The following is a 24946-nucleotide window of genomic DNA, read 5'->3' on the forward strand; positions in this document are numbered from 1 at the left end:
TTCTTACTCCAGTGCAGGGGGAGAGGAGAGGAGGGGAGAGGGGAGGAGGGGAGTATAGGGGTAGAAAGGAGGAAAGAGGTTGCAGTGTGCTCGCATGTCTAGAATCAAGTTTTCAGTAAATCTTTAACTAGTGCTGGACCATGCAGACGACGCACACGCCTTACGAAGGAAAGCCGCATTTTTCTTCACAGCTCCACGCAGAGACTGAAAACGACGGCTCTTACCTGGGGACAGAGAGCACGGCTCAGCAAGACACACACACACATACATATGCATGGATTCAAACAAATAGGCACTCACAGTCAGCGAAAATGCGGAAATATACACAAACTGTAAATTCCAACACAAATAATCACATGTGCTCACATGCCACACACAACCTGTTGCAGAGAAACATCATTCCCACACTTCGCCATCATACAGCATCTTATGATTAGTTAGAAACTTCTCATTTTCCAAGGACAAAAGAAACAACAGGACAGAAAGAGACAGAAGTTTAAAGAGGGAAAGACAGAAAGGTTGCCACTGGGAGAATTCATATTGCAGTGAGGTCAACACTTACCTAACTAACTATTAGCCTTCCTCTTAGCAAACACAGGAGCTACTGTTTTCTGTGATTATCCACTTCACCCTATTCTCTTACACCCTCTACATCATTGTGAGCATGTACATTCATCAACATGCTCCTCCGTACTGGAATCATTCCACTGTTGAATTCTGCTAATTTTTTCAGTGATTCAGATGTGACTGTCCAACCAAGTCATCCTGCAGAGGAGTACTGGTCATATTCTTTCATGAATCCCTTTGTACAGAAACAGAAATAAAAAAAAAATACACTACATACACAGATATAAAGCATTAAGTCAAGCAAAAAGAATATACACAGACATATGCACTGCAAACGGCACACACACACACATGCACTCATACAGAGGATGACCACACAAATGTCCATCTAAATCAACAGTTCACTGCACAAGCATCGCCAAAACCACAGATGATAAACTGCAGATAAAAAATACTGTTACACAGTATACTGTAAACACAGGAGGCAGCCCCTCCAACTCCACACACTGCAGAGTGTCGTGCTGTTAATGCATGTTTTATACACCTTTTATTAAAATATACTTTCGGTAGTGTATGTTTGATGAGCTTGATGGGAGCCAAAGGCAATAAAGTTGTACTTCTTCTGGAATGTTGATCCCCAAGCCAAATGCACACTTATCATGTCAAAAGGTGGACAAGCAAAGTTTCAAAAGCAGAGACAGAAATAAAACGACAGCTGAACATTTCCTCCTATTTGAGAGAATGGTCATAAGGATGCTGATGCCATCCACATCTTCCGAATCCCCCTGGGGGGTCCTCAGGTGTTCCCAAGATAGATGGGATATTAAACCAACTAACGTGGTCTAGAAGATGATCTAAACCAAAGTAATCACACTATAAAATTTTAATATAAGCACATAAACACACACAATACAACTGAACACACACGGAAACACGTCACAAACACACAAAGACGCACACATACCGTCCTGAGAGTCAGTAGAGTGACTGAACCAGGCAAGCTTACTGGTCTTCTTACCCAGGTGGGCTGGGGACACTCCTGCCACAGACAGCAGTGGCAGGACGCCAAAACAAGACGACAGCATGCAAGGACAAAATGGCAGAGGGTGAGAGCATGCAAGACACACGTACAGTGTGTCCCTGAGATGACAAGAAACACACACAAATGTTCAGAGGAAACACATCATATGATACATATACATAAATAAATAATGACCGACTGCACCACTCACTTTACATCATATCTCATCACATGTGAGTATCCGAGTGTGTGCATGTGTTTGTGTTCTAGTCATGAGTGTAACCTGATGAATGATAACTACCATATTTAGAAGCTATCAGCACACACACACACGCTCACCATTATTGAAACAGCAAAAATCAATACAATGAACAACATTCACTACTCACTATAAACATTTGTCTTCATATGAACACACTATTCAGATCATACATCAACATTATGCCCCTGTAGCTCTTCAGGTAAAGGCGTGATGATAGATGGACATGTAGAAATGTGTGTGTGGTCTTTGTATGAGTGTGTGGTCACTAGTGAGATTTGTTCATTATGTGAAATCCCATCTGTTCTCTGTCCCAGATACCCTCTTCATCTCTGTTTCACATACACACACCCACACCCACTCACAGTCACTCTCTATTTCTATCTCCGTCTCCGTATCTCAACATCTATTTTTCCTTCGAACTCTCCCCTATCTTCTCTTCTATTCTCTAAGTCTCCTATCCCCTCTCAGGGCATGTGTATGTGTGTGTAAGTGCGCGCACAAGTCTATGCAAAATGTCCTGGGCAGCAGGGACAAACTGCCCTCATTCATCTTCCCAGAGGAGGATCCATCCATCGAGGAGGGGGGGCAACAGAAAGAGCAAGTGACTTGGTATTCCACCTTCACAAACAAAGGGATGATTGATTTTTCAGATGGAGAACTTTGGATCATATCTATCAATCACTTTGTCAGATCATCTAAATTGAATGGATTTTAAGTGACACTGTTTAGTAAAAACAATGGACTGAATCTTGCACCTCGTGGACAACCACAGTTTTAATATTTGTAAATTGTTATTTTTATGGCAAATTTGTTGGATTTTAGAAAGAACCATAATTCTGTGGGGCTAAACAGGATCAAGCACTGACACATTCTGCCTTCCTTTTCTCTACAGCTAACTTGGGCTTATCTGGACATTGTACATAATATCAGTGATCCAGAATTTGTAAAAGCTTAGGGGGGGAAAGAAGCATCTCAATGTTGTGATGTGACATTTTCCAAATTGGCCCAAATGGGGGACCACACACTGAATTTGTTTGTTAATGTGCCAGTAACTCAGACACTGCAGATGTGTTTTTGCAACACTGATTGGCCAAAGGGAGCACACTGGTAACAGGTGAAAACAAGTAGATTTGTTACAGATTAGCCACAGGGGTGTTGCGCCTTATTTTCATGTAAATTGGGTCATTGCTCATTTGACCATGTTAATTTCTTGAGATCCCCTGAAAGATTAGATCATAATTTTCCTTCTTTCTTTCTTTTCTCCTTGGCAGTCATCAGTGTTTCATAGACCAAGCCACAGTGCTTTGGAGGAGAGGTGCATTCTGTGTGCAGGGTATATGCAGTATGCATGCTCTGCCTCTGCATATTTAGTCGTCATTATTCATTCATTCATCATCAGTGTGAGCAAGCCGAGCTCCAAGCCTTTATAAAACAGTTCAGAGTACATACTGTACATACTGAACAGAACACGCACAAAAATAGTACAGACACACTTTTCGCCAAATCCCTGCCTCTCTTTCTTGCTGTCCCTCGCTCAAGTTCTATTTATCCTCTCTGAGATCCAACCTCCAGGCTAAAAGAGGCCAGTGCTCTACTCTCCCTCCCCGGGAAATGTAGCTCAGTCCTGGAGAGACATATGCCAAGTGTGGCTGCCTCTCTCTGCAGGTATTGTGGAGAGAGGCAGGGTGTTAATTTATGTGTGTAAATTTATGTCAGAACACAAGCACGCACATTCCTAAGGGTGTATACCTACAGTACGTGAGTGTGTGTACATGAGCTTGCATAAATGCGCGGAGTATGTGTGTTTTTTGTGTGTATGTGAGTGCGCAGCCAGGGGCTATTAGCTGCAGTCTGACACATTCCACTAATATCTTCAACAGGGTTTAAACCTCAGGAGGATTCACAGCCAAAGCAAGCAGACAATATTAACATCTTCTCAGTCTGTCAGTCAGTCACCCTGTCAGGTAAGTCAGTCGTTGACAGTCGTTCATTCACTATGAGCCACCACCACACCGAAGGACACTGCAGTGAGCAAACATATGTACACCCACACACACGCACAGGGAAAAAAAAAACATCTTCAGGTATAAACACAATAATGCCAACCTTCCTTTCTCACACAAAGTCTTACTTCACCCTAAATACAGAAAATTCTGACCACACAACAAATCCTAAATCACGCGCACATATGCACAGTCATCCTCAAGGCCAACTGGAGCAAGCAAAATGACCGTCACTCCATCTTGGCCTCTCTAACTGTTGCATGCACACACACACACACTGAAGACTCACGGTTTCTAGGCTTGTCATCGTCCATGCCCTCCTCTTCATTCTCTGGGTCAATGTCTTCAGCCTGAGTGATCCAGTCTAAGTAGCCCTGTAATCACACACACACACACACACACGCACGCACGCATGCACGCACACACACACAAACGACCAAGCTGCAGTCATCTATAATTTGGAATTTTCTGAATGAACTGTTTCCGCATTCATTGTGTTAAAGTATGTTGAGTCCTTAAAAATGGAGCAATAAGCAAAGTTTGCTTTGCTTTCTATGTTTACTGCCTCACACTGATGATATTTTCAGATCTCTCTTTGACCTCCATCTTCCGTTGGCCCCACACTAACAGAAAAGGATGTTCAATATTTAACAAAGTCGTAGTAACCATGATAAGATGTTGTCTCAGTTCTCATCTAACTCTGCACATCTTGCGGCATTGCTTGAATTTATTAATTCAACAGTGACACACTATTCTAAAATATATTAGTGCCAGATTTAGCCACTGGGGACTGCAAACTTTAAAAGTTTAATCTCCTCTTTGAAAGTCTGAGAGTAACATACAGTGAATCTTAGTAGCAGGTGAAGACTGTTACATCCTCTTTTAGACTGAGAATCATTAAAACACACATACACACACACACAGCAGCCTACCTTGAGGTCCTCCTCCAGTTGCTGTTTTTCTCTGAGTTTCTGGAAGTCACCACGTGCCTTGGCCTTCTCCCTCTCCTTGGAAAACTCTCTGGGAGGAGGGGAGCAGGATGGAGGGATAGAGGGAGGGAACAAGAGAGGGGGAGAGAGACAGGAAATGGAGGGAGGAGAAAAAGAATCTGAAAATCTAGACTGAAGGTTTTGCAAAATATATCATGTGATAGATATATCAAAATTGTGATGATGCAGAATATTATACTTTCAGAACAGGAAGGACGGAAAACCTGCTAAAGAGAGACAAGTGAAGAGAGAAGCTCTGCCAAGATGTTAGTGTGCAAACAGAGATGACATGATACATCTGCAGACAATCTCAAGCTTGATTCACATCTAAAACAATCCAATTTTGTGCACAAAACAGTCTTTCTCAATTTACTTTTAATTTTTCTGTACTGTTGCTGTCCCAGGACAACAGGGCCCCAGCTACACCCAAGCCTGATGGGAGACAGAGTTCCTGGAGAGTGATCTGGGTGTACCCCGCATCTCCTCCCACTTGCAATGTTCTTGGTACAAGCCCAGAGGGAGGCACAAAGAGGGCACCCCCTCACCAGCTGTACCACTTCAGCTCGCTCCTGTCAAATTGGAGGAGAAGTGGCTCTGCACCGAGGTCATCCTGCATCACTAAGCTCCACACCTTTTGTCTGCTGTCTCATTTTTTCGGTCACTACCCAGAAGTTCTGGCCATAGGTCAGAATGAAAATATAGCGGTAAACTGAGAGCTTCATTTTGTGTCTCAGCTCTCTCTTCATACAATGTGTGCAATTTCATTCATGTAGAAATTTCATTCATAACTGCTTTTTCAAGATTCTTGGAGACGAGGAGGACATAAATAAAGATGATTTAAGGCAACTAAAATAAATGTTAGGAGAATGTGAAATATTAAAATATTATAATGAAACCTGGTGAAATTACTTCCAGGTGTCAAGATGGAAAAAAAAATGAAGGAGCATTTGATTAAATGCTGCACTTGGGGAAGGTCAAAGTCTGGTTGGAGCCAAAGATACAGTTTGAATGAAGAAAATTTTGTTTGGATGAAAGCCAACAGGAGCTGGGAGCCTTTAGAATACGTGTAGTTATAACAGTGTACAAATTCACATTCGAAGATCCATTAACAAGTAAACTCAGCAGGTGCCTCACAGCTTTCACAAGTTTTGTTATCATGGGTTTGGACATCATAGGTTTGTTAGCTGCATACATTCAAGTAGGACTTTTTGCAGTGTTAGAAGTTTGAAAAAGGTTTTAAACTCTGACTAAAGTACAAGCTGAATATTCTCAATGAGATATTATGCAATCAGTACACGGACATTAATTAAACATGAAGGATGTTGGCTCCATAATAAAACAGAGCTGTTTTCATTGATTTTCAGTCTATGGGCTGGAACAGAATTTGTGTGTGTGTGTATGAGACTGTGAAATTTAGAGGAATGATGGAATCTCAGATCACACCTACAAATTGCACATACACACACACACACACACATCCAACACAGATCAATGAGCATTATGACAAACTGCTATTGTCTCGCTTGTCAGAACATTAGCAGGACACCCAATCCTATTGATCTGTGTGTCAGCGTGTGTGTAGATACTGTGAGTGTATGAGCGCTGCTGTGAGTGCAAAACTCTGAGACATTATTTGATTTAATTTTCCCATCCTCATCGCTTCATTTTTCTGCCCTAAATCACCTCTGAATCCCTTTTTCCCCACTCTCTGTTCCTTTTTCACTTCTCTTCAATCCAGCCTCTCTCCATTCTTTCTGTGTACGGATTACATCAAATCCTGACAAATGCAGTCACACTCAATGTTTCTGTCTCTACATCCGTCGCTCTCCTCCTTTCTGTTTAGCCATTAGTTATTATGCCAATCTGAGACCCACACACACAACATGGAGGAAGCAGTTGGTAAAAGGTCAGGCTGTGTAGTGTGTTGACAGCATCATTAGTCAGAAGTCAGACAAAGAGTCAGACAGCCAAACCCCCCAAGCTGTTTGGACCAGATAGACCTCTATTATTTTTCCCACAATGCTGCTGTCACATCACCGTAGGTATCAAGAGTGAGTGAGATTCGGGTCAGTCAGTCAAGGGTGAGACACTTCACTCCCCTCAACCAAAGCTCGTCACAGGATGGGGTGGAACCATCAGAATGAGCAGGAGATACAACTTTTCACATAATAGCTGTGATTTTTCACATTACCACAATTGGTAATTATTATCTTTGTAAATGGAGGCTGGTGGGTGGCCAATAACCTGAAGAGGTTCAAGGACCATAAACATAAAGACAATGTTGAGATGAAAAAAAAAAGCTGGTGTGAGTGTGATTTTCTACACTCACACATTTGGGTGTGTGTAGTTCTCATGTATTTCCAAATGCTGAAACCTAACTGCAAGCTGCAAAGTATTTGTCAATATCCTCACAGTGGTCTACAAACACAGCTTTTATTTGGCATGATATTAGGCTGTGTCCACTGAGAGTCTGAATGTATACCGCCAGCCTATGTTTGCTCTTTATTTTAAATGGAGATGACAGTGTTTTGTGCCATCCCAGTAGCGCTAGTAATAGTGCTTTTCTATAGAAACAGCACTGTGCAGCTGTATTTAGGGAGGCAAGATCCAAAAGGTCTCATTGGCAGAGAACACCCATCCTGAATGAACTGAGAATACCCATCTGTACTGCTGAAATGTCCTGCAATGAGATGTTGAAGTACAATTTCACTACTGTCAGCAACAAATGATAATGACTAGAAACGTACAAGCAGTTTTACAAACAGTTGGTAGTGAGCCAATCCCTCACACACATGGTATTTTAAGACACTGCATTCAGGCATCACCAAAAGGTATGAAGTTGAATGTCAGGTGTCAGGTTGTACTTTTCCTTGTGCCACATGTGCTAGTACATACTGTGTATTTACAAAAGTTGTCCAACTGTACCCGTACCTGTTTTATTACACCACATTCCTGCACATACAAACACCAACTACTGCCACAAACAGGAAGTAGAAAGAAATAAAGAGTTCCTCTGAGCCAAGATAAAGGAGCAAAGCTCTCGAAGAGCAACAGTTAAAGGGTGAGAAAGAGAAGTTAGTTTCAATTGACCTCTGACCCTGCCCTTACCCGCTCAACACACCCAGAACCAAGTTTAGCACAAAGAAGGATCCGATGATGATTAAGGTGACAAAATAGAGCCAGGGCCACGTGTAACCTACTGCATCATTCACCTGGGAGATGGAGGAATGGAGAAGAAGGGCCAAGGAGAGGAAACAGAAAGGACGGATATAAAGTAAAGATGGAGGGAGGAGAAAGAAGTCAAGATTGATTGAGAAGGCAGAGATGAAAGGAAGGAAGGAGCAATTAGGGAACGTTAGGAGGAGCTGGATCCTTAGTGAAAGTTCCCAACAGATGGAAGCGTTTGCTTCTGTAGGATCCCTGCTGGGATAATGGTGCCTTTCATAGTATTTGTCAGAGTCACTTAGTGTGCCGCATGGCAATGTATTTGGTCAGCTGTATTTAAAGTGGATTTGAAAAAAAAATTTTGTTGTTTTGCTTGCTTTAGGAGACATATTATAAGTTGGCCACACAAAACAGTGATGGTGACAGAAGGCTATGAATGGCCCACATGATAAACAAAACAACTCCTCTTAGAGCTACTGCCCAATTCTGACCTGATCACTGTGGAGAGATGGCATTTTAGTAGATAACAGACTGTGCAGCAAGACTCCCATGGACTCGTCATAATAAATGTCCTCATGATAAATGTTTCTCTCTCAGTGTCTTTACTATTCCAAAAATAAATTTAAACTAGGGATAAAAAGACATAAATGTTTTATTTATTTAGTTTTCATTATTGATTTAACTTTTAAGTTTGTAAAAAAATTTTTGGAAAATCATTTTTATGAGTAACTAATTGTTATTACTATTTTTATTATTATAGTTATTGTTGTTATAACTATTACACCGTTTTTAACTCCGGTGACCAAATTATTTATACCTGGAAACTAAAGTTTTCATGGACCCTTACAAAAAACGCTGTTCCTAATTCAGTGTAGCCTTCCATCCCATAATTCCTGCCTTTAATGCCATGTTTCCTCCAGACTCTACTCTGTCCTCATAGGAACCTTTTTTGCCTGTTGTGTTTTCCCTGTTGCAAGTTTGTTTTTAGCATTCCACCTCCATGCCTGACCTGAGGGGTGAATTATTTATACCCCAGTGTGTCCCTACAGGCCGGGTGGTGCTTGTACTAAACCAGCGTGACTTGGCAGTGCGGGGTAAAACAGCACCCAGCTCGCCTGCAAGAGCAGCATTTATTGAAACAAAACACACACATACACATAAAACACTCTAGGTCCATGGCAGCACATGCCACAATACAAATATACATACACAATCAGTGTAAGCAGACGTACGCTGATTTTAACAAGACAAACGTATGTAAATCAACACACGTGTACACACACCACTGATCTTTAAATGCAGTTTAAGGCAGTTTACGGTAAAAGAAACCGACTGAACAAAAACAACTAACTTAAACTAATTAACAAAAAAAAAGTTAGAAACACAAAAAATTGCTTATTTAAATGTAATTAAATCTGAGCTGGTCAAAACAGAAGAGTCCAGCAAGTCTTGGAAGGTTTGTGTGTATGTGTCCACCTGTCCATCAAAGACTAGTCATGACAGGATGTGGCCCCTTGTGGTAAGCTGACATGAACGCAACAGATAGACACGAGGTCCGTCGCTGGTTTCTGCGTGAATGTGTGTGTGTGTGTCTGAGTGCTTGTGTGTGTTTCTCTCGGGCTTGCGACAAAGGATTGATTGAGTGGAACAGAAAGGAGAGAGAGCGGGAGATTTTGCTCAGTCCAGTGATCGTCAGTTTATCTTTCCTCGACTGTAGAGGACCATGGCTGTCTGGCTCTGCTTTAGCTGCTGCACTGCTGAGGTGAGACTGCTGTTATCACCCTGCTCTTATTTGCATTTAATTTCTTCCGTGCAGCACTTGACTGAATCAGGACAATCTGCACATGATGCTAAGTAAAGCAAACTAAAATTAACAGCAACCAATCAAATTCAACCAATTCAAAAATAAAATGTATGTGTAAAGTGGAGAAAATGTTCTATGCATTTTCATAATCAACTAAAAAATGATCTGCTTACTGAAGGATACTGCCAAAGTAAACTTGTGCTTATAATAATAATAATAGTGATGACAATAATAATACTAATAATATTGCACAATTTTGTGCTTTTTATAGCGGTAAGCCATTAATTATGTCCTCTTGATTCCAAAATAAACTATAAATTGTTCTTTAAATGTCTGGTTAAGGGAGTCTTGTTACATAGTCATTTACCTTTGTCTTTATCTAAGACAACCACATCACAAACACACACACACACACACACACACACACGTACACACATGACAACAGCATAACCTCTTACCCGCTCAACACCCCCAGAACGAGATTGAGAACGAAAAAGGAGCCGAAGATGACGAGAGAGACAAAATAGACCCACGGCAGCTCATAGCCCATAGCATCCTGCATCTGAGAGAGAGAAGAGACAGAGGAGAGAAGGAGAAGGAGAAAAGAGGGGAATTAACAGGGAAAGAGTTGGTAAGGTGGAGGAGAGAGGAAATATAAGGGAGGTGGAAGAGGGTGATAAAATGTGGAAATGTGGGACAGAAAGGTTCAAGAAGAGGTTTTACAGGATTGACAAAGAGAGAATGACGGCGTGAACAAGAGAGGGAAGTAGAGGTCAAGGACAACACGTGTGTTGAAAAACAGAAGAAAAGGGAAAAGACGAAAGAGGAAAGAGCGATGCCTGTTAAAAAAGAGCAGTAGTAAGATCTGGCGAAGCAAGAATGGCAGTATTGTAAGATTAAGTGTGCGTGTGTAAAACCTTATGTCTGCCTGTCGGTTGGAGAGCAGGTCCCTGATGATCCACAATTGAAAACACTAAACAAAACTTAACTGCTTTTGTAACTGAATGACAAACCTTAGCTTTCATTCCAAGTGTGTGTTTACGTAGTTACACGAAATCATTTGCTATGACAGCACCAGATGTTGGATATCATTAATCTAGATTCCCCAAAAACATGTGACAGTGAAAACTGTGGAAATGCATGGCCCAAACTTAATGAACCACACAAACCAAATGTTTTTCAAGGCCTGGTGTCTAAACGTTTTTCCACAACCATTTGTACTTATAACTCCTAATAAACACGGCCCATTCATTATAAAGCAAGCTGGCTACACAAGCAATCTCATAATAGGGAAATTGTGCAAACTGATCTTGTGTTAACTGATGTGATGCTGTGTGTGTGTGTGTGTATACACAAGAGGTTGCAGCAGACAGCGTAGTAGGAGAAGGGGTGTAGAGCTTGTAAGCCCTCTGCTCCATGTGTATACATGAACACAGACACAAACAACTCATGCACACACGCACATGCACACACGTTTGGATGGAAACTGGTGAAATTTCACTGTATGGAAGCACAGTTAATACAAAAACATTCATTTAAAAGTAATGTTTTTAAAATGTGAAGAAACCAGTGCTCATCTGTATCACATGAGTGCTTTCCAGTGGTGAGACAACCCCCATATAATCTGCCACAGTCCTGACAAGTAGCAGCTGACTCTGTGCCGTGACATCACAGGACAGCGCTAGTTAATGTTAAAACTACATTTCATGGTATCAAGAATAAAAAAGGTTTAATCGTTTATCTTCACTCATGATAAATAGAGTTTACCTCACCTCTATTGCAAAGGTCTAAATCAAATGCTTTCTCAAGAGGGTACATATGGAGTTTGATTGAACCTTCCCTCGCATTGATTAACGGCACAGACTAATCTATTGGTTTATTTAGCTGGACAGGGCTGCTGCATGCTTCTGGCTATTCACTGAGGAAGGGGGATGTGTATTGTATGTGCATGTGTGCAAGTGTTCACTTGACACTCGAACCAAGCCTCAGGATTCTATACACGCTCCAAACGAATCGGCGCCTTCAATTACACAGTGTATTGTCTGCATCGATTTAGCCTGAGATATGAGCTAATACACGCACACACCAACACAATCTGTGTGTGTCTCTTCCTCTCTGAACAATCTTTATGTGCATACCTGCTTTTCTGAGAAAAGTGTTTTTGTCATTGCTTTATATTCTTTTCTCAAAAGCACTCATGTGGCACTGATGCCACAGATATAGTACAGTGGCTACACACTCCAAGCAGTATGGCACTCACTCACGCGCGCACACCCACACACACACCCACACACACACACCCACACACACACACACACACACACACACACACACACACACACACACACACACACACACACACAAGACGCCATTGTGGTGTCCGGCTCACCCAGTAGAGCACGTCCGTCCAGCCCTCCATGGTTATACACTGGAACACTGTTAACATGGCAAAGGCAAAGTTGTCAAAGTTGGTAATGCCATCGTTTGGGCCTTCCCATCCCATCTTGCACTCTGTTTCATTCGGTGGACAGTGTCGACCATAAGCTGTAAGAGGTGCGCACGGTGCCGGCTTTTCCTCTGCAGTGGTGCCTGTGACAAAAGACAAAAGAGTTTACGTGAACGATATTGCACAGTAGGTATATATAATATATAAAAGCCATGAGCCTCAGTCAGCTGCTGTAGTGAAAAAGCCAGAGACAGTTGTGAAATCAGAGCTGAAGAAAGTTCAGAATGTTTTATCAATGCAAAAAGGAATACTGGATGCTGAATACATCCAAAGCTGAACCAGAATCTAAAAGCATAATCTTTAGCTTTCACCTGCTGTTAACAGTACACACAGCAGAATTTTAAACTAGGTGGCTAGACATTTCTTACCAAAATACTCTGGGATATATTCTTGAGTTGCATCTTTGACTTGTGACTTTTTATCAGTGATACTTTCTAACACAATTCCTCATCCTTTACAGTGAAAGGAAAATACAAAGAGTGTTTCATGCCCTTCCGAGCTTTGGAACTTCTCAAACTATAAATCACCTAAGATCGTCTATGCAGAAAACTGGACAAAAAGAAATTAAAAGGGAAAAAAAAACACATTTATGAGAACGTTACAAAGGACATACTGATCTAAAACCAAGTGGAGCAGCAACATAAAAAAAATCAGTGTGAAAAAGTGTTGTGCTAATTATACAAAACAAGCTCTCCAGGGTGATGTATAGGATAACAGAGAGTATTCCACCAGCACTTACCCAGTGCAAAACTAATGCCTCTCATGGGACCTATAACATCACCATAACAACACTCAAGTCCATTTATACCTGGGGGCCTCTACTGAAAATTGTTTCAATCATTTATGGTGGCTGCTGTTTCAATTATTGCTCAAATTGTTCATACTCAGAAACACAAATGATGGTTTGAATAATTAATGAAGGTGATCACTTAAACTGTTTAAGGTATGCGCTATGTTTTCTCTCTGCCTTGTTGGCGAGGGGTCGATATCTTACTGAAGTCAAAGGTTTATTCAGACTTATTACCTTACAAACATTAGAGTATTAAGGTGAGAGTACAGCCGTGGTTCTCTTTGATATTTCAGCTGAAATGGTCCGAGTGTTACAGTATTCACCTCTATTTCCATCACTGCCGCAGAAGCAAGTGTGTGTCTGTGTGTGAATGCATGCTTACTGAAGCATGCTTTCACACACAGTTGAATACATGCTTCAAAATTTATCTGATCATCGAAGTGCGGGACGTGAGTGTATGTGTTTGATCATGCATGTTTGTATTTGCATCTGTGCATCAGTGCACAATCGTCTAAACACTGTCTCTGTCTCTCTGTATGTGCTTTTGCATGAGCATGTATATGTGTGTGTGTGTGTGTACCTGTATGCTTGTGAACGCAGGTCTTGTGCATCTTGCCCATGAAGAGCTCCAGGCCGATGATGGCGTAGATGATGATGACGAAGAGGACCAGCAGGGCGATATGGAGCAGAGGAACCATGGCTTTGATTATGGAGTTCAACACTACCTGTAAACCTGCAGCACACACAAAGATGAACTGCTGAGAATACAAACATATGGGTGTGGACACAAAATTAAAAAAAATATACACTGAAAGCCAACTGATGATGAAAGCCAGATAATACATCATATCCATAGCAGAATAGTTGCATTTGATCACCATGTAAACACTTTGATCACAAAGTAAACACTTAAATTAGTATATATAAGTATATATATATACATAAGTGTATTTTTTTCAGCTGTTTTATTGACTTGTATTGAAGAAGTGTTGTCATAATTTGGTAAAGTAAATGCAACTGCAAAACCACAGTAGGTGGCATCAATGACTGAGGAATACTTGATTCTGGCATCTCTTAATTAAATTACATAACACAGTACTTATTCCTCCTATCCGCTGTCAAAAAAAGGTATGGTTACGACATCAAAAATATCTACACTTTTAACAAAACTAAGGTTCATTACAAAGTTCATTTACAGGTCACTGTTTTTGTAACTTCTACACCACATAGGTCACACTGGCCCCGGGAGCCATTACAGAGATCAAATCTGTCAGTCAGTGCATTAATCGGTTAGCAAACATGCTACTGATCAGTTGCCATGACACCAATCCAACACACAGTCCAATGATGTTGGACAGGGTTCAGTCTAAATACTGTGCACTGCAGCACTCATGCTTTTAAACCAAATAACACAGTGTGGGATGTGCTCTAGCACCCCTTCGCATTTGTTTGGTATTGTAATCACAAGAGCTGACACACACACACACACGTTCACACAAACACAAATACACAGGTGTACACACTCACTTAGCCTTCATCCACAATATCCGATCTTTTCCTGTCTTCTGGCCTGCTGGATTATTGATTTCTGTAGTCACTAACACAGACAAGCTGACAGACAACTCATCTACTGCTCATACTGTCTGAGTATCTGACAACAGGACAAGAGGACTCATTGTGTGTGAGCGTGTGTGTATGTGCATTTGAGTGTCATTGTGGCTACACGTGTGGCATCGAGCACCAATATCTGCTCCAATCTGCGGTTCATTTCTCTCCCACCTTACACAATCACCATTCACACCTGATCCCCAGAGCATCATTTCTACTCTTTCTGTCTTTTCTGTCTTTCATGCTTTCCTTCTTTCTTTCTTTCTTCCTTCCACAGCACCTCAGCACTTACTTGGTACTCCAGAGACCAGTCTGAGGGGTCTGAGTACTCTGAATGCCCTCAGAGCCTTAACATCAAAGCCTGCTGCCTTCCCTCCAATAGGAGTGGCTCCGTCCCCCTTAGTGGCCTGCTCCAGGATCGCGCTGAATAACCTGCAAGAAGAAAGTAATGACTTCAATAACCATCATTGTCGGGTTGACATCCCATTTCCACATACTACAGATTATCTGAGAGAGAGGGAAACAATAAAAGAGATACAGACATAAAGGGATATAACATGGAGTGATGAGTATCTGCAGCAGATGCCATTATGGTTTTATTTTTCATTTCCTCTGTTGCCACTGTTGCAAATACCAATCTCATCTATCTACATCATCTATATCATAATCTATAAAACAAGTGTTTTAGACATCAACCTAGTTTGGGACCAAAATAAAGTGAATGCATCTGTGCTGTTTCACAATCAAATGTGTGTGTCGGAGAAAAGTCAACAGTAGAAAATAAAACAGCTTAATTAGTTTGCTCTCCAACACAACAATAGAAAAGTATTTCATCTGTTCCCTGTGTCTTTCACAGATGAGGAAATGTGAGACGCTCAGCTTTAATGACTTGACAATCAGCTCCACACAAAACTGTTGAGGTGGCGGAGGTGTCTCCAAAATGTGTTTATAAGTGTGGACTCACAACACTGTCAGGTTGAATGTAACACATATATAATGCCACATGACGTCACACAACTTTTCCTGTGTCTCTGCTGTAATATACCTGGTCCATACATAAAAATACGAATTAGCTATTATCCTCAATGAAATTATTTACCAGCAGTTGTGGCTTTCAAGCCTGAAATTGTGTACCCTAGAAGGCCACAAGGAAATGTGGATCCCTGTCCATATACATCCCTTTATTTATGGGTATGTCTGAGTGAGGCCCCTTTGATTCCATTTCAGGTAATGTCTTAATACTAATAATATTTGTATGAAGTGGTTTTCAACCTGGAATAAAACACATTGCTTCTACATGGTAATGTGCACACATTTTTGTGCATAGACAAAGTAAATAAAAATACCTAATAACGAAAACATAAATAATATAAATCTTCAATAAAACGGCTAAATGTGTTTTTATGCTGTAGCCTTTTGTTAGCTATTATCCCCTATGAAATTATTTACAGACATCTCTTTGGTGCCAGTGGCTCACAAGCTTGAATTTATGTACGTCCAGCTGAGCTTATCACTCTCCTCCTCCTCTCTCTGTCTCTCTGAGATCCTTTAGAAATCACCATACAATACCATTTTCCAGCTAGTGCGGCTCAAAGGCCAGTCAGCGGCGCGTTAGTCATGGAGAATTATCAATTAGCACAGATGAAATGGCCACTTGAAAAGACCTCTCAAAACATATCGCCCTCTCTCTCCCTCTCACTCTCTCTCTCTTGGCCTCTCTATTTCGCACTACCTCCCTCTCAATTTGATTCACTCTCTCTCTCTCCCTCTCTCTCTCTGTCTCCCTCTCGCTCAGTGGGAAGCATGCCTTTGAAACAGAGTATGAAAAGCACGTCAAGGATCCACAGTTTTGCACCACCAGCATTTCGCCCAGCATGTTTTGCTGTGGTGGGGTGTTAAATGATAATTAGAGCCTTTTGAGTGTAGCACCACATAATGGCTTGTGTACATCCACAGCAAAAGATAGTACCAACTGTGTACATTCATAAAGATCCAAGAGGCTTGAGGTTTCATAGTAGTCAACACATAACAACACCATTGAAAAACAGTGAATTCATCATTGACTTATTACAAATTTGAAGCTACAATGAAATAAAAACACACAAATGCAGCAAACTGCTATTAAAAAACAAAATTTGAGAAGCTGTGACCATAGAAATATAGACATTTTTCTTGAAAACTGACTTTCATTGATTATTGCTTTGATTATGATTAATTGATTAATCCATTAACAGACTAAATTGCTGGCTAGCTAATTTCGAGTACTTTATATGCAAAATGTTTTTTCGTGAAAGTTTCATTGTCCTGTCTCTCTTTTCTTGTGATGATGTTTTAGCTATTTTGATGGGGAGAGAACAGAGAGCCAAAGAAGGATTTGTATATAGAGCAGAGACTAATGAGAAAGTCTATAAAATAGCCATTCATTAGGTCACTGAAAATTCACTAATTAACTCTTAGGCACGTGTCAGCAAGAATATGGGCTCTAACATCTGTGTGTATGTGAGAGTGTACATGTGTGCGTGCATGTGTGTGAGAGTGCATGTGCATGTGTGTGTGCCTCCAAGGTTGCTCGGCACCAGGTACAAGCTCTTTCACCCATATGGTGAACATTCCAGAGGGAGCGAACTCTGTCACTTCTCATCTATACACACACACACACACACACACACATGCACACACAGGCTGGGACAAAGGCAAGCTCTCATTCATGCACACACAGAGATGCAGCGCTGTCACAGCTGAACATTTCCTAGATCTGTGTGTCCTCTCAGGGTGTGTGTGTGTATTTGTGCTTCACAACTTTCCTAATGTTTTTTTCTGTTTTGTGTCATTTCCATAACAAGCTCTTATATTTAAATGACTAAATAGATCTAAGTCAGAGCCTTTCAAAATGACAAATTTCAAGAATGAAAGCTTTATTGAAAATTACTTGTATTGAGTGTTTTCTAATCTGCCGCCCTTTGGGAATGTTAGATTGAGCCAAACTGCTTGACTGAGGATAGGGAGCAGATTATGATTATGGACTGAGATCACCTTCATGATTCTTATCACTGAGTGTTGGTAGGAAACCGGATGCGAGCTCAGTTCGTGTTCACAAAATGAACAATGCTGTTGTTCTTCTGGTGAGTACAGTCTCTGTAATGATGCATTCGTATTGCTTTCAGCTCTACCCTAAAATTCGAAACATGCCTAAGCTTTTCTGTGAACTTCTCAAAATTTTAAGCTGTTACTGTGTCAAACAGAAAAGGGCAATTTGGTCACTTGTAAGTGTGCCTTATTTGGCCATGTGCAAAAGAAAAAAGACAAAGGGTTCACCTTGCGGCAAAGGAAACATTTAAGAACAGCAGGGAAGTCTAAGGAGGCCACCCTGGTTTAATCTCCCAAAACAGCAAGCACAAACCCTCCTGAAGTGTCCTTGAACAAAACACTAAACCCTGCTAATTCCAGAGCCACAGCTTGTATCTGGCTTTCTGACCTCGGTGTGGCAAGGTTGCAAGTAAAAAGACAATTTCCTTACAGGAATCAATATAGTATTATTGCATATTTAATAAAGTTGAGTCACAATAAAAGCCATAATTGAAACAGAGACAGAGAGAGGCAGACAGAGAGGGTAGATAACAGCGTAAGAGAGGTAAAGGTTGTGTTTATGCCAGGGGCAGTGGCACCATGATGCCAGCCGATAGGGTGTGTGTGTGTCTATTAAGAGAAGCCAACCATGTTCAGTTAGCAAAGGGTAATGTGAGTGAACACTTGACTGGCAATGAACAAGACTCAGTGAGTGTGCATGCATTGTGTGTGTGTGTGTGTGTGTGTGTGTGTGTGAGTGCATTCACAGAGCTTTCCTTCAGGCTGAGGAGTGCTTTCTTGCTGTCTCTCTCTTTTGCATGCGCACACACACACACACACGGTCAATTAGACCATTTTTATGGCATTAAGGTCCACTGGCTATTGTGGCATTACCCCCACACAACACTGTACACAAAGCACAGCTGGCAGGCAGGGCACGCACGCACGCACACACACTCACAGGCACTCACAGGCACAGAGGGTTTAGCAGATGGGCTATGTTGCTGAGTTGCAGATAAGGAAAAACAGAGCAGAGCTTTGCTATCAGCATCTAACAAGCTAATCAGTTTAGGCGTCACCAATACACTGTAGGCCAAAGTTTACTGTAGCTCTAATGTGGACTGACTGTAAAGAAAGCTTGCCTTAATGCAATACGTCTTTAGAAAGTCGTTGCTCATTATGGAATTTTATATTAAAGATGTATTAAAATACGACATATACTGAGAAATTAGTATTATCCCTATACACAAACAATAACACTACGTTCCTCTATCCATCTCTTTATTGACTTACATTTACATTCTGTGCCAGCAAATTAGATTTTGCAAATCTTCTGAATTACTAGTGAACTTAGTTTGTAAGGGTTAATGAAAAATGTTTCAGTGAAAAAATGTTGTCAAAGATACCTGGAAGTGCAGTAGCTTCCTTGCCTTTGCTACAGGAATTAAAGGTATTCATGGGAAATGTGATCTTAGTTCTGAAAGACGCTGACAACCTCTGGCTTTAGACAGAGGCTGCCAATCGTCTTGGCTATAGTTTCATTTGTTGACAGTAATTATACCAACGTACTATGATTAATTTGCCAATGATGTGCAGCTGTTTAAAAATGTGTCAGGTAGCACTTTTAAAAATCCTGGAAAGAGACAGTGAATTACATTCATACTGAACTTGCTATCTTTGTCGCACCCTCTATCAAACCACACAGATTCACTTAGAGTAACACAGGACCATTAAAAAACACTTCACAGCTTTTATCTCTTCAGCCTGTTTCTGTTCACTCACCCTACGACTACGATGATGAAGTCGAGCAGATTCCAGCCGTTCCTCAGGTAGGCGTTGGGGTGGAAGAGCAGGCCATAGGCTATTACCTTCAGGAATGCCTCCACCGTGAAAATGATGAGGAACAGATACTCCACACGCTCCTGTAGAAACACAAAAACAAGACAGCTCCATTTATTTGTCTGAACAGCAGCATTGTGAACTCAGAAAGCCTCAATATGACGGAACGAGTATTAGAGAAAGGCAAAAAAAAAAAAAAATAGCTGAAAGAGAGAGGAGATTACAGAAAGGCCTTTGGTGGTCAAGTTTACAGTAACACTGAGTTAAGCTTTACATGTGAGTAAATACTATTAACTGAATAGTTAATATTAACTAGGACTGAAATGAGAGAAAAGCACACATCCATCCAAAATTCTTTCCAGTAGATCACTTTTCATTTTGATAGGTAGGTTAGTTAGAGCAACTGGCAATAACCACACACTCAGGTTTACACACATTTATTCACAATCATCACATTTCTTATTTATGCCAACATAGATCAACACTTAAGACCTTGTATGTGACATGTGAGTACTTACAGCGCTGGCTGCTTAGTCCTCTACTTCTCTGGGTTTATCAGTCAGAACAACATGTTCTGTTACTGTTTATGTAGCTTCTGGTGTGTGTGCGTGTGTTTGATTATTTATGTGTGAACATGTATTTGTCTAAGTTGTAATCGTGTACACAATCAAAGCATTCTGATTATTTAATCAAAGCAGCTCTCTTCCTGTGTTTGAGAGGCTACTGTCTGAAGAGAGGAATGCATGCGTGTGTGCATATGTACACAAATGCTCATACACACACGCAACTTTTTTACTACAGAGCTCCTTCGAGATTGTTGTCACAGTGATGACCCCTGCCTAAAGGGGCCCTGGGAAATGTCCTGAAATGGCCCTGAGAGAGAGAGAAGGGGGTGTTATATAACTTTCTGACCCTCGTAAACTTCCAGAGAATTTGCCATCCACCTAATCATCTGTCATATCAGCTTTGTAATTGTTTTGTCGAGTTTATAACTGAAATGAGATCAAAGCGATGGTGAAAAACTATTGAGCTCCTGTGTAAACAAAACTCTCTGTCCCTCTGAGGTACGTAATTTTCTTAATATGAAAATATATTTAGCTCCATCCGTCCATCCATCTGTCCATCCATCTCAGTCCCTGCTCCGCCTCCTGTTTCCACTGTTTTCCCATGGACACACACTCACAGAGGGCCAGAGGTTTGGGACAGAAGGCCAGTCAGGTCTCTGCAGCCTCGAGCCTCAACCCTGGGAAGAACCAGTTAAACCTGAATCTGGAGGGACGGAGCTTCTGTATGTGTCCAAGTTCACCAAAATAGCTTGACAAGCTGATAGAGTTAGCAAAGAATCCCCACAAAATGATGCTACCGCAGCAGATGCAAGTTAGGTAGAAGGCAGCTTAATGTCATAATGGCCGTATTCAAGCATATTTACCTGTGCATGGTCCTGTAGCAACTACTGACAACACAAGACTTTGGATATGATTTAATAAAAATTAGCTCTGATACAACAGAATTAACCGCTATACGTGCTGTAAAATCTACATGCTCCTCAAGCTTTCCGGCCAAACAGTATCATCAGAATATTTTTTTTTTAATATTTAAAACACACAAATAATTTGTATTTTTAAGATGCTGAACATTCAACATGGACTTAGAGTATTAGTGTTGGATAAGCTCATATAAACAGTGGCTGCATTAAGATTTGCTGTTAAGGCTGATCTGAGTCTAAAGTGAGTCCAGCTAAACAAACAACTTTCTCAGCATGGAGAAAGACTGTCAAACTACCATTAGGCCAGTTGCACAACACACACATACACACACATCCTGGGCCATGGGAATCAGTCATTCATGAAACCACAGTTTTGACACAACTGCTGTGGTTCCACTGTCCCATTTGGACTGTAAACTTAATTTTCTAGCAGGGTTAGAGAGGTGTTTATTGAAGTTGGATGTTCAGAGCACAATATATGCGTGCAACTGTCAGCATGCACTGCATCAAAAATGACTCAGGAATCATAGCTGACACAAGATTACAACTGCTAGATATTGATAAAAGACTCATGTTGATTTTTTTTTTGTTCTTAATGATCTGATTATCATACAAACTGTTACCTAGAAGTGTTGTTTTCCCACACTTGAAAATGCTCAAGCGGCTTGACAGTGGATGGAATGACATGAATTCTAATAAAGAGGATTTGCACAGTTTGAAAGACAGGCAACTTGACAGGCACGTTGATTTTTGGGCCAGAGATTCTGCACCTGAATGGGCTGCTCAGAAAACTGTATTAAACTTGTTTTGTTTCCTCTCTCTGTCTCTCTAACCTCTTCTCATTTTAATTCAAATCCATCCAGTGTTCTTTATTGGCACCTGTCTACCTCTTCTGTGCGTATGGTGTAGTGTGTGTGTGTGTGTGTCAGTTTCAAGAATTGATCGTTTTTATATTCATCATTCATAATGCAGACCCTCCACCACACAGTGAATATTAGTAGTGGAAGTAATTAATCTCTCACACACACACACACATATACGCACATATCCTCCCTCTCAAACACACAAAAGCCCTCCATCACTCTCTCTCTCTCAAACACGCAGAGATACACATACACTCCCAGGCTGTGTATCTGCCGGTGACAGGCAGACAGTGCGGCGCTCTGAAGAATGAAACAGAGAAAAACATCTGGTAGGAACAGCTCAGCCTGACACACAAACACATACAGATACACTTCCCTGCCTCCTTCCCTTCCGTTCATACAGACCCATAAAGGGCAGAATCCATAAGGGGCACGACTAATCTGGTTAGTGACTGGAAAGAAATGAGAGAGAAAAGATGAGTGCCTGAGAGAGAAGAAGGGGATGGATGAGAGAGAGAGAGAGACAGACTAAAGAGACAGAGTGAAAGAGAGAAGAAGGCAGACAGAATGACAGAAAGGTGAGTATGTGGGAGCAATAATTCAGTTATCTGTGATAGGCCAACCAAACTGCCTATCCATCAACTAGGCCAATCAGATTATAGTATCGACATTCTACCATACAGCGGACAATGTTTCCATTCCCCGTGACCTTCTGTCTGTGTGTATGTGTGCGTGCTGGAAGACAGGATTAGCCATTAAGCTGTTTTTGAAAGTTCCCACAGACACATCACAGTCTAGTGCATGTTTCTTTCATGCAGTGTTCAGTGCATCAAGAAGAAGAGCAGGAAGAAAACCTTGAACAGACTGTACCAAGAAGTCAACCATGAAAACACCAAACAGCGGGAGTACTAACGAGATAGAATCTTTTAGTTCAAAACTTCTTGCTTATTCAACACGTCCAGAGCACAGACATCTGAGGAAAAGATGGACAACAACATGTAGTGTAATAGAATGATTTAGAACCTGAAAGCAGAAATATACAATTCATGCAGCTGGTGATTTAATCATATGTTTAATCTAGACATTAAATTCCAGAATACGGCTCTTGCTCTATGCTGCAAATGTGAACTCATCTCAGTCGTGTAAACAGCAGAAACCCACTGTAGAATCTGACTGCTTTTCTGCTTAGACAGGAAATATTTCTGCACAACTATACAGCAACACACTGCCAACCTCCAGTAATGATTTATTTAGAGGCAGCAACCACACTGAATCTAAGTACAAGAGTCTGGACTTGTGCACGCTGCTTGTGTGCATCCTATTAGCAGGCTAATGATGCAAGTTTGGTTAAGCAGAAGAAAAGACAAATGAACACACTGTAACTGAGACAAATGGAGGGAGAATGCACACAGGAAAAGTCTGGATTATTACGATTTATTTTTGAACTTTTGGCCATTATTCCTATCTGTAATGACATTGTACTTGAGATAATAATTGCTATATCTGGGGACTCGGCTTGAAAGAAGTCAGACGGGAGAGGAAAAAAAAGCAGTCAGACAATGGTACAAATTTTTAACAAACTCCACGGTTACCTTATTCAGAGGGGAGAATAAAGTACAGTTTTCCTTAGCAAAGAGGGATTATTATAATATTGTGAACAAATAAAGTGGTTTAAATAATTTCTTAGCCTGTTGAAGTGACGTCACTGTGTCTCACTCTGTCTTATCAATTACTTTGTCAAGTACAATGTCATTATAGTCGATAACTGCAACCACAAAAATAAGACCTAACTTGTAATAAACCAGAATTATCATTTATATAAGGCAGCCGCTTCATGTAAGCCATATGCTCAACACTCCATCACACTCTCTCCTCCTCTTTATCTCTGCAGCACCTTGGATTTGAACCAGCAACCACCTCTTCTCAAACTCAACAAATCCAGAGTCTGAGAAAAATTAATGAAGTAAGAAAAAGATCTCTGCATGGACAACTTTTATTTGACACTTACATTTTGAGGACTTTAAAACTCTTTATCCTTCTGTCTCACAGTTAACTCCCAGTCGTTTTTCTCTCTCCCTCCTTCCGCCTCTCTTTCTCTCTCTCGTCCCTCACTTCTATGTCTTCACCTCTCCTCTCTTTCTTGCCCTCATCTCTCTCTCTCTCTCTCTCTCTCTCTCTCTCTCTCTCTCTCTCTCTCTCTCTCTCTCTCTCTTTCTGTGGATGCCAACCAGAAATTACCATAGAGACCAAGATGGGTTCCGACGTTACCATGGAAACTGTGGGCTGCAGCAGCCGCGGCAGCAGCAGACTCTCCCTCTCTCTCTCTCTCACACACACACACTCACATGCAGATGACACTGATCAGTATTGTACCAAGAATATCCACAGCACATAGTCCTAATTACTACTCTTCTGTCAGCATCCAGATTTCTTATTGTGTGTCCCATGTGTGTACATACCAGTGTGCTCTCTTGTGTGTGTGTGTACAACAGTGTGTGTGCTTGTATATGTGTGAAATTGTGCGTTTGTGTGCTTGTGCTTGCTCCAGTGATCCATGTCATACACTTACTTAACCGCTTGCCACCAGTTGATAGCATCGAACTTAGTCTAATGTGACATTTTATTGTGCCATTCTGTCACTCTGCACAGGCCTTTGGCCTAATAAAGCTTTCATTGCCACAACATCATGCCACACTGTTTACGATCTACAGTATAATGCAACACCTGGTGTATAAAACATGAAATGTGGCAGTGGACTCACCATCATACAGTTTCAGTAGCTGCTACTGTACCATCTTTATTTCCCTAAATTAACCAGCTTCAGTCACAAAGTTGGGAATATGATGGGGATGAGACAAGCTTAGAGCTTTTTATAAATTTTGTGTACAAAGCTATGGACAGTGGATAAAAAAGAGAAAACAACTCATCAGGATTTGGGCGTTTTTTATTATTTTTCTCCAGCTGACTGTGTAATAGA

The 24946-nt window shown here is 41.1% G+C and overlaps 1 protein-coding gene across 2 annotated transcripts in view; it reads right to left on the reverse strand.

Moving 5' to 3' along the window:
* The window catches only part of cacna1c (calcium channel, voltage-dependent, L type, alpha 1C subunit), a 173738-nt gene that overhangs the window by 47537 nt on the left and 101255 nt on the right, over window positions 1-24946 (reverse strand). For both annotated transcript variants that reach the window (XM_041029878.1, XM_041029877.1), the window contains exons 4-10: window positions 19564-19703; window positions 15008-15147; window positions 13688-13840; window positions 12201-12400; window positions 10270-10373; window positions 4786-4873; window positions 4143-4227 (exon numbers count right to left, since the gene is read on the reverse strand). In XM_041029878.1, coding sequence (XP_040885812.1) covers window positions 4143-4227; window positions 4786-4873; window positions 10270-10373; window positions 12201-12400; window positions 13688-13840; window positions 15008-15147; window positions 19564-19703 — 910 coding nt within the window. The remainder of the gene's footprint in view (window positions 1-4142; window positions 4228-4785; window positions 4874-10269; window positions 10374-12200; window positions 12401-13687; window positions 13841-15007; window positions 15148-19563; window positions 19704-24946) is intronic.

Source organism: Toxotes jaculatrix, chromosome 22, assembly GCF_017976425.1.
Source record: "Toxotes jaculatrix isolate fToxJac2 chromosome 22, fToxJac2.pri, whole genome shotgun sequence".
Taxonomy (NCBI): Eukaryota; Metazoa; Chordata; class Actinopteri; family Toxotidae; genus Toxotes; species Toxotes jaculatrix.